Here is a 19,811-nt window from a genome sequence, read left to right on the forward strand (position 1 = left end):
CCAGTTGAGGCATTAAATTGTTTATGAAGGTACTTTATAAGTGACACGCCGATGCACATACAGAAGTACTTGAGTAGTAAGTTATAACCTTAGAAAGGTTATAAAATACTAGCAAATATATGTATACAGAAATTATGTATCATAAATTCGTAAAGTAAGTAAGTCTACGGGCATAACCAGCCCCGTTTCACGGGCAGAACCAGCTACGTTTCAGGGAATCCCTTCTCACCCCCACCCCCTTGGGGGGGGGGGGGGGGGGGGGGAGTTGTGAGAGGAAGGTAGGATGAAACCCTATTATAAACCATCTTACGGGTCCCCACTATAAACCTGCCAAGTTTCATGCCCACTGGACCAGCTGTTTGGCCGTGATTGAAAGGCGGATGGACAGACATACCGCCCATTATAGTAAGATATGATATAAAATTATTCATTATGAAAGAAAGCCATTGGCAACCTGAAAAATAACACAAACATACATACATACTACATATATATATATATATAGATATATATATATATATATAAAAGGAATGAGACCTCTTTAGAGATACCAGACAAGTTAGGATTGCTAGGGCGAGGTCAACCTCCTAAACACACTATGGCTGAATGCCGCTTATTTTGCAAATCACTTCATGTTGAAATAAAAACATTTTCTCTACCTCTACCTATAGGCTTACACAAGACGAGGTATGTTCTAGTGATATTATCTAGCTATTTTAAAGGACCATTTGTTAAAAGAGAGAGAGAGAAAAAAATCGAGGTAATGGGGTTCTTTCTACCGCCTCTACAGAGGTACTCCTCCTCGGGAATAGTTTTCACGTGTTTTATGCCCATTTCTTCCCTATTTCTTCCTACTAGTCTGCCATATGGTAGAGAGAGAGAGAGAGAGAGAGAGAGTGGAATAACCAGACTCGCTTTTTTAACGTTAAACGATCCAAAATCGTATTTGCGCACTAAAATAAAAACCAACTCAGAGCGGTCTGTACGGTAACTAACGCAATCTCTTCCTACACAAGATTTTGGTGATATCTTTTTCTTGCAAAGGAACCTGGCACTGTTTCCTGGTCATTTTAACACTTCCTACCTACCTTGTGCTTTCATGCATCGCACAGATCAAAAGCCAAGGAAATCAATGGTAACCACCTGAAACACGGTTTCTTCAGTCGAGGAATGATCAACTATTTCAATTTGCAGTCTGTTTATTCAGAAGAGTCGTTCGGAGAAAAACAAAGGAAGGCGGAAGTAAATCACTCCCCGACGGACGGGGAATTAGGGGAATTTCGAACGAATCCTGGAATGGACAGAGGAACCGCTGTGTTTACGAGTGGATTCTGGAGTAAGGGACAAGTTGATAGGACAGATCAATGCTCTAGCAGAGGAACATGATACACCGTTATAGATGATGTAACCGATTATTGTTTCCAAATCAACAGACATCAGAAGCACTGTATAAATAATTGAATAAAATGATTACTTTCCATTCATTCAGTTGTATAATCTTGGCCCATCATAGTGGGAAAAATATAAATGTGGACGTTACTAAATCATATACCAAACCAAAAAAATAAGGTAATAACTTTCTGTCAGAACATGCTTGTCCGAATAGGCTTATCACTATGAAATGAACTCTTAACCCTATCACTGCAATAACACAGCCTACGGCACTAAATATCGCATTGAACACAGCCTACGGCGCTAGATTGCACATTTGCCACAGCCTACGGCTCTAGTCGTTAATAATTTTCTGTCCGAATATGCTGGTCAGTGTTGAAAGATCACTAGCCCTAAACCTGCAGTAACTCTAAGCCAATGACACCGCCTACGGCACTATATGGCACATTTCAGAAATGATTGACCCACAATGACATGATAAAAAAAGGTTAAAACAACTTAAAAACATATATTCCAAAAGAAGCAAAAAACAGGTGGGTGGCTGCTTTTGAATATATATATATATATATATATATATATATATATATATATATATATATATATATATACGAATATATATATTATACATATATAATATATATATATATATATATATATATATATATATATATATATAAAAGCAGTCACCCACAAGTGGTAACAGGTAAGTTAGTTATAAAAAAGTACATTTTGTTCTAGAACAAGGAGTCATATATGATGATGATGATGAATTTTATTTCTTCACTTCTCCTCCTTCGAAGTCATAAGTCCAATATTCACGCAATAATAATAATAATAATAATAATAATAATGAAGTTCTATTTAAACTTAAAAATGAGGCCCATTGGTGTCCGTTAATATTATAATAATAATAGCTATATTATTATTGTTTAACACACAAACACACACACACATATATAAATATATATATATATATATATATATATATTATATATATATATATATATATATATATATATATGTATATATTATATAATATATATATATATGTATATATATATATATATCCCGATATTTATATATATATTATATATATGATTATATTATGTACCGATAAATTTATATCGGTACATAATATATATATATATATATATATATATATAATATATATATATATATATATATATATATATATATATATATATATATATTATGTACCGATATAAATATATATGTATGTATGTATATGTATGTATTTATTTATATATATATATGATATATATATATATATATATATATATATATATATATATATATATATATATATATATATATATATATATATATATATATATATATATATATATATATCATATATATGTCTGTGTGTGTATGTGTGTGTTAAACAAAATAATATAGCTATATTATTATTATAATATTAACGGACACCAATGGGCCACATTTTTAAGCTTAAATAGTAACTTCATTATTATCATTATTATTACTATTATTATTATTATTATTATTTTTATTATTATTATTACTGACTAAAAATTTAACTGAAAATTGAAAAACTTATGACTTCGTGGGCGGTGATAAGTAAAGAAATTCGTAGGAGGTGAAAATTACAGAAAAACTTTTCCGTTCCGAGCATTCCTCTGAGGTCGAGAGGCATCGTCGATCCTTCCTCCTCCAGAAGGACAAATGCAGCCGCAGCTCCGGCTTCAGGAGAAGCCGGAGACTCTCTCACCACAACAGCAGCGAAGAAGAAGAATCCATCGGAGCCGAACCAGCAATCGAAGGCGTTCTTCGGATCTTCAAGAAGCGGCTCCGAAACCGGAGTCCTTTTTCGTGGAAGTTTTAAAATCTAGACATAGAGAAAGCAAACGTAGAAGGTTGACATTTCATCATGTTTGAGCTATATTGCATATTACTTGTGATACTGGCATTCATATTCGGCGACTTGTACGCTACAATCATGGACGACTTGCTTGATTTCTGTTGTTGTCGAGGAGTTGACAGTGTTTCCGAGTACCTAGTGCTCTTGTTGATGCCGCTGTCGATTACCTCGAACCAGAAATTATTGTCGATCAATCTAACAGCAGCTTGACTGCGCCATCTTTTGCCTTCGCCAAACCTCTTGCAGGTTTGGCCTTGTTGGCAGTCTTGGTGCTTGCTGTGTGCTGGAAGTATGGAATGTCTGGACGAATATCTGATGAACTGGAAGAATGCATGGAAAGCGAACGAATGGATGAGTATGATAGTGAGGATGACGATAAAATGAATATGAGCGACATTGAGGATGATGATGATGATGAAACTGATGTATGTGACAGCGAGGAAGATGATGATGATGAAACTGATGTATGTAACAGCGAGGAAGATGGTGAAATAAATATCAGCGAAAGTGAAGATGATGATCAAACTGGTATGAATGAGAGTGAAGAACACCTTGAAACTGATATAAGCGAGAGTGAGAATGAACAACTGGAAACTGATGTGAGCAGAGTGTCTAGACTTGAAGACAGTCTAGAACTGGAAGATCTGGAAGGCGGCAAGGAGGAACTGGATGAGACCCCCGAAACTGAACAACTGGAAAGCACTTTGGAGGAAGGAGACCTGACCAGACTACATCAAGAACAGCCAGATGTAGAAATGCAGAGATTACAAGAATCCCTGAAAAAGAGTCAGATTAACGACACTAGAATGGAACAGTTCTTGCAGGAAGCAGAAAAGACAATCCAGCGCATTCAACGTGAATTTGAAGGCAAAGATATTTTGCTGGAAAAGAAGGCAGACGACACAGCAGCGATGAGTGTCTGCCGTCAAAAAGAACAAGTTCACGACTTGGAGCTGGCTCTAGACCGAGGAGAGACGACAGACATCTTTAATAAAGAACTGAAGAAACAAATAGCGTCTCTAGGGAAGAAGAAAAGGGACGAAGACGAGAGGGAAATGGAAAGGCTCTTTCAGAAGGAGATGGTCGACAAAGAAAGAGAACTGCAGAGAGCCAAAGAGAAAGAAACTGAACTGAGCCTCAGACTTGAAAAGATAGAAACTTTCAATCAAATTCTCGACGCAGAGAATGAAGATCTGATGAGGCTCGTAGTAGACTACAGGGAGGCCTTAGAACAGAAGGAGAGGGAAGTCGACCATCTGCAAGAATTACTGGCACGTCAAGCAACAGAGTCTGAGAACGACCAACAGAAACTGAGGACTCTGGAAATGCAAATGACGGCCATTGAAGGCACTGTACAAGAAATGGAAAACCAACTGATGGACGTTAAAGACAACCAGGAAGCTCTCCGAGGAAAACTCAAGCTCACTGAATCGGAAAACTCTAGACTTAGGGAGGTAGCAGCTGACGTAAAAGATAGAAATTGTGAGCTTGAGAAAAACCTAACAGACGAGACCCAGAAGAACTTGGTACTAGAAGATCAAGTTCAGTTGCTAGAATCAGCTTTGCGTCAAAAAGAATCTCAGTTGGTCTCTACATCAGAAATTCTAAGTGCAGAAAAAGCAAAAACTGAGATTATGGCCGAAGAGCTAGAAGTGATGAGGAACTGGGTCACAGAACTAGGAGGAGAGAAGGAAAAGTGTAAAGAAGAGTTAGCAACAAAAGCAGAAGAAGTGACTTCACTGCAGAAAGAGTTAGACAATGAGAAGAAGTTGACCCAAGTTCTGGCTGCAGAAGCTCAGGTTATGAAGAACTGGGTTGCAGAACTAGGAGGAGAGAAGGAAAAGTGTAAAGAAGAGTTAGCAACAAAAGAATCAGAAGTGACTTCACTGCAGAAAGAGTTAGACAATGAGAAGAAGTTGACACAAGTTCTGGCTGCAGAAGCCCAAGTTATGAAGAACTGGGTCGCAGAACTAGGAGGAGAGAACGCCATGCTTCAGGATGAGGTAAACAGAAACCACTCGAAAATAAATTCACTTTTGAAATCTTTAAGGAAGGAGAAACAGAGGAGCAGAAATCTCCAGGATGCTCTCCAACATGGGAAGGAGATGGAAAACTTGTTGAGAGAAGAAAAGAAGAGAGGAAATGAGATGGCGGCTTCCCTGAGAACCTTCAAAGTAGAGCTCAATAACAGGGACCTCCAAATTGAAAACCTCCTAAACATGAAAAGGAAATTGATATGTGAAAAAGAAGAACTTTTGGAGGAACTAGGCGTTGCTCTCAATCACAGCAAGGAACTGGACAGCTTGCTGGAGGAGGCAGGCAAGCAGGCGATAAAACTCACAAACGATTTCGAGGAAGAGGTCCAGAAAAGGGAGGACCAAATGAAAGATTTCTTAGGCAAGGAGGAACAACTCAGAGTTGAAAAGCTAGAGTTGGTAGACAGATTAGAAAATGCTGTCAATCTTCTGATTAAAGAAGAGAGGGAAAATGTACATTGGCAGCAAATGTTACAGGAAAAGGAAAAAGAAGTACAGACGCTGAGGATAGATGAAAAAGACCATCAAGAACAGAGGAAGAAGATGGAGAACAAACTGCAGGAAGGTGAAAAAAAGCTGCAGCAACTTAGAACGGAATGTGAAAATCTGAAAGAAAATTGGAGGATACAAGAGGAAAATATGATCAGGGAACAACAGCGTCTCATGGAGCGCCATAGGAGACAGGAAGAGGCTCTGAGGGAACAGGACAAATACATGCTAATGACTCTTCTCCATGGGACAGCTCAGAGGAACTTCCATCTGCAGCACATTGCACTGCAGCATGGAACTGAAACTCTGGACAGCATCAATGAAAAGGAGAAGCAAGATGAGGACCTGTGGTTGAGGAAGGAGAAACAACACAGGAAATATTGCGATGCCCAGCAGGAGAGGACAAACTACCCGAAACAGTGGGACGTCCTAACTCAGACGTTGACGGAACTCACCCGTGGAGATTCTGACAAGAACTGTGAAATTTCCAGCAGAAAACCAGATGACAAAACTTGTCATCAAAGCAGTGAAGATTGAGGCCCCTCAGAGCCGAGACTCCCGAGGAAAAGGAGGACTAAGCCAGCTGGAAGACCCACCTAAAAGGACAGCATGAGTGAGTCACGGACTGACTCGACGACCATGGGACTGAGCGCACATCTTCAGCAGCGTCGGAGGGACCCCATGATTCCCCCCACCTTTGAAAGCCGTCCCCCCACGGCTTCCCCCCCCAAAGGTGTTCATGGTGGTTGCTCTTATGTTGCTTTGGGTGTGCGTTCAATCCCACAGTCATCGGGTCTTTCTGTAACCCATTCATGTTTGCCCTTTGGTCCCAGTCAGGATGAGCTCAGCAACTGAGTCTGACTGGATGACTTTATTCTATTCAGTTTCCTGCTGTGGGAAACAACATTTTAACCTAGCCACTGAATTGGACTGGCTTGCAAGCCAGCTCAATTTAGTGCCGGTCCCAAGCCCGGAAAAATAGGGAGGGTTGGCATCGTCCATAAAATATCTGCCAAAAACAACACGAGAGAGAGAGAGACAGAGACAGAGACAGAGAGAGAGAGATATGTAAAGTAAAAGCAGAAAAATCCCCCTTTAAAACCATGAGATACATTTTATAAAAACTTTGTTAAATGCTACACTTACGAGTTAATGTACGATTTGGCCTAAAGTCTATAGTGCTATGCACCTAGCATTCAATTTCTATTCTTTGATATTTATTTTATATTCTAAATATATATTCTAACGAATAAAAGGTAAATGCTACGTGCATGGCTCTGTACACTCTAGGCCTACTACTACAAGAAATTCTAACTGTAGCATTTAACCAAGTTTGTATAAGAGACATCTCAAACTAGCTGTGAGTGGTGGTTGTGGGTGGAGGGCTGTAGAAGAGTTGTGTAGTTCTGAGTACATTGTTGTGACAGTAACGTTGTGTGTGCAAAGTTGAAGGTGCGGGTTGTGGGTGTGTAAGTTATGAATCAAGGATCGAGAGTTTAAGATTGTATGCTTAGGGCTGTCGATGGATGGCTGTGTTTAGAGTGTTGTAGATTTAGTTTTGCAGGGAGAGGACTGTGGGTGTAAGGTTGCGGGTAGAGGCCAAGTGGATGGCTGTGGGTGTAAGGTTTAGGGAAGAGGCCAATTGGATGACTGTGGGTGTATGGTTGCGGGGAGAGGCCAAGTGGATCGATAGGCCAAGGGATGACCTGTGTATAAAGATTTAAGGGTAGAGGCCAGGGTGGATGACTGTGGGTGTAAGGTTGCGGGTAAAGGCCAAGTGGATGACTGTGCTGGGTGTAAAGGTTTTAAGGGTAGAGGCTGGTGGATGATGTGGGGTTTAAGGTTTAGGGTAAGAGGCCAAGTGGGATGACTAATGGTTTAAGGGTTTAGGGTAGGCCATTGACCTGGATGGATGCTGTTTGGGTGTAAGGATTTGTAGGGTAGAAGGCCAAGTGGAATGACTGTGTTGTGTAAAGGTTTACGGGGTTAGGACAAGGCCAAGGTGGATGACTTTGGGATTGGGAAGGTTTAAGGGTTTGGGAAGAGGCCAGGTGGTATTGACACTTTGTTGGGTTTAAGGTTTGAGGTAGAAGACCAAGTGGGATGACGGTGTTGGTCTAAGGTTTAGGGTAAGGCCTGGTGGATGACTGATGTGGGTAAGGTGCGGTAGAGGCCAAGTGATACGGGTGGTGGAAAGGTAGGGTAGTAGGAGCCAGGTGGATGACTGTGTGTGTCGTTTAGGGTAGAGGCCAGGTGGATTGAACTGTTTGGGTAGAGGTTAAGGGCAGGTCCAAGTATGACTGTGGGTATAAGGTTGCGGGTAAAGGTCAAGTGGATGACTGTGGGTGTAAAGTTTAGGGTAGAGGCCAGGTGGATGACTGTGGGTGTAAGGTTTAGGGTAGAGGCAAGGTGGATGACTGTTGGTGTAAGATTGAGGGTAGAGGTCAAGTGGATGACTGTGTGTGTAAATTTGCGGGTAGAGGACAAGTGGATGACTGTGGGTGTAAGGTTTAGGGTAGATGCCAGGTAGAGCCGGCCAAGGTGGATGACTGTGTGGGGTGTAAGGTTTAAGGTAGAGGCCAAGTGGATGACTGTGGGTGTAGGGTTGTGGAAAGAGTCCAGGTGGATGACTGTGGGTGTAAGGTTTAGGGTAGAGTCCAGGTGGATGACTGTGGGTGTAAGGTTTAGGGTAGAGGCCAAGTGGATGACTGTGGGTGTAGGGTTGTGGATAGAGTCCACGTGGATGACTGTGGGTGGTGACTTGTGGTAGTAGGTAGAGGTCAGGTGGATGACTGTGGGTGTAAGGTTTAGGGTAGAGTCCAGGTGGATGACTGTGGGTGTAAGGTTTAGGGTAGAGTCGAGGTTGACGACTGTGGGTGTAAGGTTGCAGGTAGAGGCCAAGTGTATTACTGTGGGTATAAAGTTGTGGGTAAAGACCAGGTGGATGACTCTGGGTGTAAGGTTAAGAGTAGAGGCCAGGTGCATGACTGTGGGTGTGAGGTTGTGGGTAGAGACCAGGTGGATGACTGTGGGTGGAAGGTTAAGGGTAGAGGCCAGGTGGATGATTGTGGGTGTATGGTGTCAGGTAGAGGCCAGGTGGATGTCTGTGGGTGCAAGGTTGTGGGGAGAGTCCAGGTGGATGACTGGGTGTAAGGTTTTGGGTAGAGGCCAGTTGGATGACTGTGTGTGTAAGGTTGCGGATAGAGGCTAAGTGGATGACTGTGGGAGTAAGGTTGCAGGCAGAGGCCAAGTGGATAAATGTGGGTGTAAGGTTTAGGGTAGAGGCCAGGTGGATGATTGTGAGTGTAAGTTTTAAGGTAGAGGCCAGATGGATGACTGTGGGTGTAAGTTTGTGGGTAGTGGCCAGATGGATGACTGTGGGTGTAAGGTTGTGGGTAGAGGCCAGGTTGATGATTGTGGGTGTAAAGTTTAGAGTAGGGACTGTGGGTGCAAGGTTGTGGATAGAGGCTAAGGGGATGACGGTGGGAGTATTGTTGCGGGAAGAGGACTTGGTGCATGACTGTGGGTGTAAGGTTGCAGGTAAAGGCCAAGTGGATGACTGTGGGTGTAAGGTGTCGGGTAGAGGCCAGGTGGATGATTGTGGATGTAAGGTTTAGGGTAGAGGCCATGTGGTTGATTGTGGGTGTAAAGTTGTGGGTAGAGACCAAGTGGATGACTGTGGGTGTAAGGTTGCGGGTTGAGGCAAGTGGATGACTGTGGGTTTAAGGTTAAGGGTAGAGGCCAGGTGGATGACTGTGGATGTAAGGTTTAGGGTAGAGGCCAGGTGGATGGCTGCGGGTGTAAGGTTGCAGGTAGAGGCCAAGTGGATGACTGTGGGTGTAAAGTTGTGGGTAGAGACCAGGTGGATGACTGTGAGTGTACGGTTTAGTGTAGAGGCCAGGTGGATGATTGTGGGTGTATGGTTGCGGGGAGAGGCCAGGTGGATGACTGTGGGTGTAAGGTTTAGGGTAGAAACCAAGATTGCGGGTAGAGGCCAGATGGATGACTGTGGCTGCAAGGTTGTGGATAGAGGCTAAGTGGATGACTGTGGGTGTAAGGTTGCAGGTAGAGGACTTGGTGCATGACTGTGGGTGTAAGGTTGCAGGTAGAGGCCAAGTGGATGACTGTGGGTGTAAGGTTTAGAGTAGAGGCCAGGAGGATGACTGTGGATGTAAGGTTTAGGGTAAAGGCCAGGTGGATGACTGTGAGTGTAAGGTTGCGGGTAGAGGACTTGGTGCATGACTGTGGGTTCAAGGTTGTGGGTTGAGGCTAAGTGGATGATTGAGGGTGTAAGGTTGTGGGTAGAGGCCAAGTGGATGATTGTGGGTGTAAGGTTTAGGGTAGAGGCCAGGTGGATGACTGTGGGTGTAATGTTTAGGGTAGAGCCCAGGTGGATGACTGTGGGTGCAAGGTTGTGGGTAGAGGCTAAGTGGATGACTGTGGGTGTAAGTTTGTTGGTAGTGGCCAAGTGGATGACGGTGGGAGTAAGGTTGCGGGTAGAGGACTTGGTGCATGACTGTGGGTGTAAGGTTGTATGTAAAGGCCAAGTGGATGACTGTGGGTGTAAGGTTTAGGGTAGAGGCCAGGTGGATGATTGTGGGTGTAAGGTTGTGGGTAGAGGCCAGGTGGATGACTCTGGGTGTAAGGTTTAGGGTAGAGACCAAGTGGATGACTGTTTGTGTAAGGTTGCAGGTAGAGGCCAAGTGGATGACTGTGGGTGTAAGGATTAGAGTAGGTGCCAGGTGGATGACTGTGGGCATAAGGTTTAGGGTAAAGGCCAAGTGGATGATTGTGGGTTCAAGGTTGCGGGTAGAGGCCATGTGGATGACTGTGGGTGTAAAGTTGTGGGTTGAGACCAGGTGGATGACTGTTAGTGTAAGGATTAGAGTAGGTGCCATGTGGATGACTGTGGGTGTACGATTGCGGGTAGAGGCCAAGTGGATGACAGTGGGTGTAAGGTTGGGGGTAGAGTCCAGGTGGATGACTGTGGGTGCAAGGTTGCGGGTAGAGGCCATGTGGATGACTGTGGGTGTAAAGTTGTGGGTTGAGACCAGGTGGATGACTGTTAGTGTAAAGTTTAGGGTAGAGGCCAGGTGGATTATTGTGGGTGTAAGGTTTAGGGTAGAGGCCATGTGGATGACGGTGAGTGTAAGGTTTAGGGTAGAGGCCAGGTGGATGACTGTGGGTGTAAGGTTTAGGGTAGAGGCCAGGTGGATGACTGTGGGTGTAAGGTTTAGGGTAGAGGCCAGGTGGATGACTGTGGGTGTAAGGTTTAGGGTAGAGGCCAAGTGGATGACTGTGGGTGTAAGGTTTAGGGTAGAGGCCAGATGGATGACTGTGGGTGTAAGGTTTAGGGTAGAGGCCAGGTGGATGACAATGGGTGCAAGGTTGTGGGTAGAGGCTAAGTGGATGATTGTGGGTGTAAGGTTTAGGGTAGAGGCCAGGTGGATGGCTGTGGGTGTAAGGTTTAGTGTAGAGGCCAGGTGGGTGACTGTGGGTGTAAGGTTTAGGGTAGAGGCCATGTGGATGACTGTGGGTGTAAGGTTTAGGGTAGAGGCCAGATGGATGATTGTGGGTGTAAGGTTTAGCGTAGAGGCCAGGTGGATGACTGTGGGTGTAAGGTTGTGGGTAGAGGCTAAGTGGATGATTGAGGGTGTAAGGTTTATGGTAGAGGCCAGTTGGATGATTGTGGATATAAGGTTCAGGGTAGAAGCCAGGTGGATGACTGTGGGTGTAAGGTTGCGGGTTGAGGCAAGTGGATGACTGTGGGTTTAAGATTTAGGGTAGAGGTCAGGTGGATGACTGTAGGTGTAAGGTTGTGGGTAAAGGCTAAGTAGATGATTGTGGGTGTGAGGTTGCAGGCAGAGGCCAAGTGGATGACTGTGGGTGTAAAGATGTGGGCAGAAGCCAGGTGGATAACTGTGTGTGTAAGACTGTGGGTAGAGGTCAGGTGGATGACTGTGGGTGTAAGGTTTAGGGTAGAGGCCAGGTGGAGAACTGTGTGTGTAAGGTTGATGTGAATCTACTATGCCCAGTGTCCTATAAACAGTCCGGGTTTAAAAACATGATACGATCAGAATCAGACAAGTTTTTTTAACCGATACTACAAGCAAGACGACACTGCAGACCAACGCGACAAGAAAACAAGACAACAGATGTACTACTAAACTAACTTTAACAACGAATATAACACCAATAGCAACCTCATGAAGAAGATTATTCAAAAGAATGTCAAGCCACGAGCCCTCTATACCGACATACGCATACGGGGAGTGTTGCAAATGAAATCTACTTGGATCATCTGTAATGAAAAACAGCGCAAGGAGGTGACTACCACTGGTTTATTAATTCACTTACCCGAAGGAGGAATGCAGTCAGTCCTTCCAGAGAAAAATACATTGGCACGACATCTACGACCCTCTGACGAAGATTACTTCCCCACAGAAACACAGGAGCCATCTTCCAACACTACAGATGCAATTCATATCGGGACATAACAATAACAGAAGCAGTTTTATAGCCACAAAGAAACAGGTGACGGTTCTGCACCGTCTGTTCGAGCGAGAAGACGGATCCAAGGTCAGGGTCAAGGTCAAGAACGCCGAGTGGAGCCACGCCAAAATACCTAACGCGAACATATCAACAATTTTATTAGGAATATAAGCTGTAGAAATAGAATGTAGACCAACACTGTAACATAGTTTTACCATGTAATAGCAAACGCATATTATGTAAATATTATGATGAACGACTAACCCACCTCATTGTAAATTGTAAACCAAAATTATAACCAAGAAAAATGGTAAACCCCTTAATCCAATCCTGTCGGTATAAATAGAGCGGAGGACGCCTTCATGTATTATTAACCAGAACTTTGAAGAGTTATTGAAAACAGAGGTAAGGAAATATAAATATGAAAAATTATGCATCAATGAGGTCAATACCACAAAGGCGATTGCTTTCAAATTTACACACACACACACACACACACACACACACACACATGTATATATATATATATATATATATATATATATATATATATATATATATATATATATATATATATATATATATATATATGATACACCTCATCAGGGTACAAATACATGTGAATGAAAAACAGCTTCGAAATTTCAAAGGTAAACATAAAAAACGAAAAACAGTAAGATATAGATCAACCAAACAGCCTAGTCAAGAAGCAAATGGTCCACAACCTAGAATTACACCTGCAGGACAAATACTACAAACGGAAATGAAACTACTAAGCAGTCAATTACATAGTTAAGAAGTTGTCAACGATACAGTTCGTAAGCCAGTTATCTAGTTTATATTGTACGTTGCTAATATTAAAAACACTACTTGACTTATATGTTTTATTATGTTAGATTCTATAATGTTTCTTTTAATAACATCTCCACAAAATAAAATTTTCTTTGAACTTTTCCAGATAATTACATGATTAAAATTGTTCATATGTAGAAAGAGGGCACTCGATGTATTTCCTACACGTACGCAATATTTATGTTGATTTAATCTTGATGCCGACAGTTTACCGCTTTGACCAATATATTTTTTATTACAATCTCTAAATGGAATTTCGTATATGCAACCTGATTGTAAATGGGGAGAGTTCTTTATCAAAATTGTTCCCACAGACTGAGTGCTACTGAAAACAACATTAATATTGTTAACTTTAAACACTTTTGGCAAAGACAGAAACCTGTAGTCAAAAGGTAAAACAAGCAAATAACTATGATCAAAAGCTTGTACGTACGTACATGGTCAACTGCATACAATGTTTTCTTAGCCTTTCTTAAATCAACATAAATTAAAAATGTAGGGTACTTCAGTTTGAAAACAATATGATAAAAATCAATATCATAAATTGTTATAATCTTTTTATAAGTCAGGACAAAATCTTATTGAAATTTAAATCTTTTTATAAGTCAGGACAAATTCTTATTGCTCTTAAAAACAGTGGTGATTGGAGTAAAAGTGAATGTAAGAACATACATTTGTAGGTTTCCTAAAAACTGAAAATTTAAATCTGTTACCCTGTCTATGCACATTTACATCTAAAAATTAAAATTGAATCTTTTTCTTCCTCAAGTGTGGATTATATAGAGGAAAGTAGCGCATTTAATCTAATTAAAAATCGGTTCACATCCTCACACAACGGCCATACACAAGATATGTCATCAACATACCTAAACCAAAGAACATTCGCCGGTAAAATATACGACAAAAGTTTCTTTTCAAAAAACGTCATGTAAATGTTGCTTAAAAGCTGCAACGACAAGGGTTCCCCATCGCCATACCAATCTTCTGCTCATAGAAGTTGCTATTGAAAGTAAATTTACATTCCATAATAAAAAAAAGTTTTATAACTCTAAAATGGTCTCGGTTGGCAGAGAAAGTTCATAGTTATCCAACTCATCGGCTAAAAATGTCGCCAGGTCGTCAACTGGAACTTTGGTGAAAAAGCAAATTACAGCAAACAAAGCTAATCATTTTAAATTCGTAATTGATGCTACAGCTTTTGAAACGGTTTACAAAGTCCACATTATTTTTTTATACTGAAAACCCTGAAATTTTTCAAGAAGAGTTAACAGTTCACTGAGAAGCCACTTTGACAAATTATAAGTTGATGACCCAGCAGAATTAATAATAAGGTCTTGCACGGCAACGAAGCACATGCAATACATAGTTTCATAATTAAATATTCTTTTTCCTTTAACAATGTTTTAAGTTTTTATTGGTGACCTAACAACACTAAGATCTTATTTACAAATTCACGTTTTACTTGTGACCATATATACTACACACATATATACGTATATATATAATATATAATACATATATATATATATCATATATATATATATATATATATATATATATATATATATATATATATATATATGTGTGTGTGTGTGTGTGTGTGTATGTGTGTATATACATACATACAGAGAGAGAGGAGAGAGAGAGAGAGAAGAGATATAGAGAGAGAGAGGAGAGAGAGAGAGAGAGAGAGAGAGAGAGAGAGAGAGAGAGAGTGAAAGTGACTTTCAGATACGTAGGCATTATAGTAACGTAGTCCGCATTTTGTTCTTTTAACTATTTATGTGTGTCTGACTTCCATAATTCTACACATAGTTCTCTTTCCCTTCCGTTTCAGTAATAATTGAAATATAATGAAACGCGAAGGAAGAATGTGAAGTATTATTTATTGGTTGATCTCAAAGAACATAAGAACATCCTGACTTGAACATCTTGTACTGTGTTGTGTGGTTAAGGCGTTGGTGGTTTGGTTAATTACGAAAAATTGCTTTTAAAAATGTATCGAGGTAAGGTTGAAACGAGATTCTCTCTCTCTCTCTCTCTCTCTCTCTTCTCTCTCTCTCTCTCTCCAAAGCTTTGACCAAGATGCTGTATAACTTTACTAACTAAATAGTATTTGTTGTGTGATTTTTATTATAAATCTATAGACCGCAGATGCTTCCGTATATACGCTTTCATTCAGTTGTATTCCACACAGGAAAATGAAATTGGTTTATCTCAGAAAATGCCCAACAGATTCGTTCTCCAATGGACCTCTTCTTGGAGCGTTTATTAAGGACACACACGCTCCAAGAAGAGGTCCATTGGAGGACGAAGCTGTTTGGCATTTTCTGAGATAAACCAATTTCATTTTTCTATGTGGAATACAACTGAATTACCATATCTTCGTGCCTAAGAAGAATACCAGTACTATATGCTTTCATGCTGCATTATATATCCCTATTTTGATCATGCCTAATATATTTCAGTTAGCTCTCTCTGTTTTTATGCGTATGAGTTTAATTCTTTTATTCCCAGTTTTCGATATTAATTAAGCAAGTCATTACTGTTTATAGTTTTCCCATCAGATCTACAATAACGCTGTTTCACCGCAGCGTATATCGAAAACTCTGTTTGGGAAATGTTATACAGTCACACAAACACAAAAAATGAAACTTTTTTTTTTTTTTTTTGTTCCGCGCTTAATTGAATAACAGATCCAATGTCCCGTGATGAAATAAATACTATTGATTGTGTTTGATCAACTTCCATTCATGACAAGGATTCCAACGTTGTTTTGTTTTTGTAATGTGCGGCTCAATCTTCTGAAACAGCATCGCGCTGTGGATAAAATGGATAAAACAAAGTTCGAATATATGAAAGCAGGGATTTGAAGCAGCTCAGGAAAAACGAGATGTTGAGGAAAAACATGGCAGGGGAGTTTTTTCCATTTGGGATAAACCGGTGGGTGACTGACATCTGCTTCTAATGATTTGCATAAAGCAGAAAAGAAGGACGGAATAAATTTGGAAATATTTTATTTTATTTTATTGTAGTATTATTTTTCCGTTGTATGTAGTATATCCTCTTTAATTCATATAAATTCTGGACAAATAATTCTTCTTTGCAAATATCCCAACAGTAAGCCAGTGCCTTTCATATTTGTGGATCCAATAAAAAAACACGGGACTGTAATCAATGCTACATTCATCCTTTCAATTACTTGATCAGAAAGGAATCCCTCATGCATGAAAATGACTCAATATATCCGCTTCGTATGCTATACAGGAATCTCATGAGCAGTACTTCGAACCTTTCCGGATTCGTAGTACACTATTCACATTCGTAGCAGACTCTCTTTTTCGTTCCTGGAATTGACTGATATCTGTATTACCTCAAAGCAAGTCATCAGAAGATGAGGTGACGAGTCGTATGACGGAAGGCCGTGACGTCATCTTACTTTGGTTCTGATATTGTTAGGTAAATCTGATGATACGTACTTATTTATGAGTAACATTTCACTACCATTTCACTAGACTGAAGGCTTTCCTTTTCGTTCTTTAGTTTTCAGTGGGGTCACGTCTTTTGATTATGTGAGCATAAATGTTGTGCCTGTGCGCTATCAATGATGCAAACAGGAAAAAAATTGTATGTTACGTCACACACACACACACACACACATATCTATATATATATTTATATATATATATATATATATATATATATATATATATATATATATATATATATACATATATATATATACACGTTGATAGAAGGAAGGTAAGTTAACGATACTATTGTTGACATATATATATATATATATATATATATATATATATATATATATATATATATATATATATATATATATATGTATATATATCAACAAAGAATCGTTGATATATATATCTATCATATCTATCTATCTATCTATCTATATATATATATATATATATATATATATAATATATATATATATATATATATATATATATATATATATATATATATATATATATATATATATATATATGTATATATGTACTGGACAAAAGTATGGAAGACGCTAGATATATATATATATATATATATATATATAATATATATATATATATATATTTCGGACAGTAAGAACGCGGTCTTGACCTCATTCAATATGAAATGAGATCATTCTTTCAAAAGGGATAGTCCCATAATGTCTCTTAGCTGGCCTTACCTCCCTGTCGATAAATAGTGTATTTATTCCCTCGTGGATTCCGAGAAAGACAGATCGAGAAGATGGATGAGACTGAAAACGTTGAGTAGCAATAAAGTCAAGATGATTTATTCTATTGATAAAATCAATTTCTCGCATCCAGCAGTCTAAGATTTCCCCTAAACCGTGTTTAACTATCAACTAAGGAATCGTTATGTAAAATATTTTTATTATCAACAAGAGGATCTTTAACCAGACTCCTTTTAGTATCAACATTAACTCAACTACTTTTAGTATCTGCAAGAGAATCTTTGATTTAACTTCTTTTAGTATTAACAAGAGAATCTTTAATTAAACTGTTTTAGTATCAGCAAGAGAATCTTTAACTAAACTCCTTTTAGTATCTTTAACGAAGCTCCTTTTAGTATCAACATAACTAAACTCCCTGTAGTATCTACAAGAGAGTCTTTAACCAAAATCCTTTTACTGTCTACAAGAGAGACTTTAACTAAACTGCTTTTAGTATCTACAAGAGAATCTTTGATTAAACTCCTTTTAGTTTCAGCTAGAGAAACATTAACCAAACTCCTATCAGTCTTAACATTAACTTAACTCCTTTAGCATCTACAAGAGAATCTGTAACAAAACTCCTTTTAGTATCAACATTAAGGTAACTCCTTTTAGTGTCAACAAGAGAATCTTTAAACCAAACCCCTTTTAGTATCAACAAGAGATTCTGTAAATAATCTCCTTTTAGTATCAACAAGAGAATCTTTAACTAAGCTCCTTTTACAATCAACAAGAGAATCGTTAACCAAACTCCTTTCAGTATCAACAAGAGAATCGTTAACTAAACTCCTTTTAGTACCAACAAGAGAATCTTTAACCAAACTCCTTTTAGTATCAACAAGAGAATCGTTAACGTAAGTTCTGGCACAAAACCTTCCTCCCTGAGAAGCAGCGTCACGTAAAATCAACCTCAAAATAGTAATGGAGGTCGTTTTCCCAGGGCTGAGTGCCACTCCGTGTTCACTTCTTTTATTGGATGATGCCAAGGAGGAAGTGGATGCTACGGGCCGCCTGGGAAATGGACGATTTTTGGAACTGGAAATATTCTGTAGATGCGCAATTATAGTGTCTGTACGCTCTGACTGCATTTGCACAAGTAACCCTGTGGCATAATCACAGAATGGATCGTAAAATCGTGACGTGAAACTGTAATTTCCAGGATACAGGAGATTCTTCTCAGGACATTGGTGGAACTGATCACTATGGAATAGTCATTGCCGTAAAAATAAGGAAATGAACAGCAAATAGAATTACATGAAAAAAAATATAGCATTTCATCAGAACTGTTTCCTTACACGCGTTCAGGATGTTATATCACATGAGTATATTTTACGTCAGGGAGTAATTCCAAAACCATAAAGTACGGTTTTATATAATATATAGTATATATATACATATATATTATATATGTATATATATATACATATATATATTATATATATGTATATAAACATCAAAGCAGTTGCACTATGAAGTAACTGTTAGGAGAGGGTGGAAAGTAAGATGGAAGAAAGAGACTATGAAAGGCGGTACAGTAAAAGGAACGAAAGGCGCAGCTTAGGACGAATGCACGCTACAAAGAACCTTAAGTAATGCCTACAGTGCACCGAATGAGATGCACTGACGGCACTATCCCCTACGGAGTCAAAAACTTGATAACTGCAGAATAAATATGAATTTAAATTTTTATGGGGTATTTTTGTATTTTTTTTTTTGTATTTATCGAAAGAATACTAATTTTCTGGTGCTACAAGTCGAAACTTTATAGAAAAAAAGCTACTTTATAAAACAGAGAACATCTGATGGTGTTTATGTAATAAAAGTCATCTGATAAATATTATTTCTCAGATGACATTTATTACATAAACACCATCAGATGTTCTCTGTTTAATAAAGTAGCTTTTTTTCTATAAAGTCTCGACTTGTAGCACCAGAAAATTAGTATTCTTTCGATAAATACAAAAATACCTATAAAAATTTAAATTCATATTTACTCTGCAGTTATTAAGTTATTGACTCCGTAGGGGATAGTGTCGTCAGTGCACCTCATTCGGTGCACTGTAGGCATTACTTAAGGTTCTTTGTAGCGTGCATTCGTCCCCAAGCTGCAACGCCTTTCGTTCCTTTTACTGTACCGCCTTTCATAGTCTCTTTCTTCCATCTTTCTTTCCACCCTCTCCTAACAGTTACTTCATAGTGCAACTGCTTTGATGTTTTCCTCCTATTACACCTTTCAAACCTTTTACTGTCGGTTTCCCTTTCAGCGCTGAATGACCTCATAAGGTCCCAGTGCTTGGCTTTGGTCTAAATTCTATATTAGGTTCAATTCATCTTTTATTCTTAACCCTGACTTACCCTTGAAACCCATTATCTCATTATCTTCGAAAGGAAAGAAGGAGAGAGA

The 19,811-nt window shown here is 39.4% G+C and overlaps 3 protein-coding genes across 3 annotated transcripts; 1 reads left to right on the forward strand and 2 right to left on the reverse strand.

The window, feature by feature from the left end:
• The first annotated feature begins 3,378 nt into the window (after positions 1 to 3,378).
• Positions 3,379 to 6,485, forward strand: LOC135220096 (trichohyalin-like). The gene has a single exon (XM_064257411.1). The coding sequence runs from the start codon at positions 3,589 to 3,591 to the stop codon at positions 6,352 to 6,354; it is 2,766 nt and encodes a 921-aa protein (XP_064113481.1). The 5' UTR covers positions 3,379 to 3,588; the 3' UTR covers positions 6,355 to 6,485.
• Positions 6,486 to 8,857: 2,372 nt separating this feature from the next.
• On the reverse strand, positions 8,858 to 10,057 carry LOC135218695 (putative proline-rich protein 21). Its single transcript, XM_064255144.1, has 2 exons — positions 9,881 to 10,057; positions 8,858 to 9,376 (listed from the first exon to the last, which is right to left on the reverse strand). The coding sequence occupies exons 1-2, from the start codon at positions 10,055 to 10,057 to the stop codon at positions 8,858 to 8,860; spliced, it is 696 nt and encodes a 231-aa protein (XP_064111214.1).
• A 10-nt stretch (positions 10,058 to 10,067) lies between these two features.
• Positions 10,068 to 12,276, reverse strand: LOC135218696 (uncharacterized). Its single transcript, XM_064255145.1, has 3 exons — positions 12,175 to 12,276; positions 11,103 to 11,580; positions 10,068 to 10,996 (listed from the first exon to the last, which is right to left on the reverse strand). Exons 1-3 carry the CDS (start codon positions 12,274 to 12,276, stop codon positions 10,068 to 10,070), a joined length of 1,509 nt encoding a protein of 502 aa, XP_064111215.1.
• Positions 12,277 to 19,811: the final 7,535 nt, after the last annotated feature.

This window comes from Macrobrachium nipponense, chromosome 1, assembly GCF_015104395.2.
Source record: "Macrobrachium nipponense isolate FS-2020 chromosome 1, ASM1510439v2, whole genome shotgun sequence".
NCBI lineage: Eukaryota > Metazoa > Arthropoda > Malacostraca > Decapoda > Palaemonidae > Macrobrachium > Macrobrachium nipponense.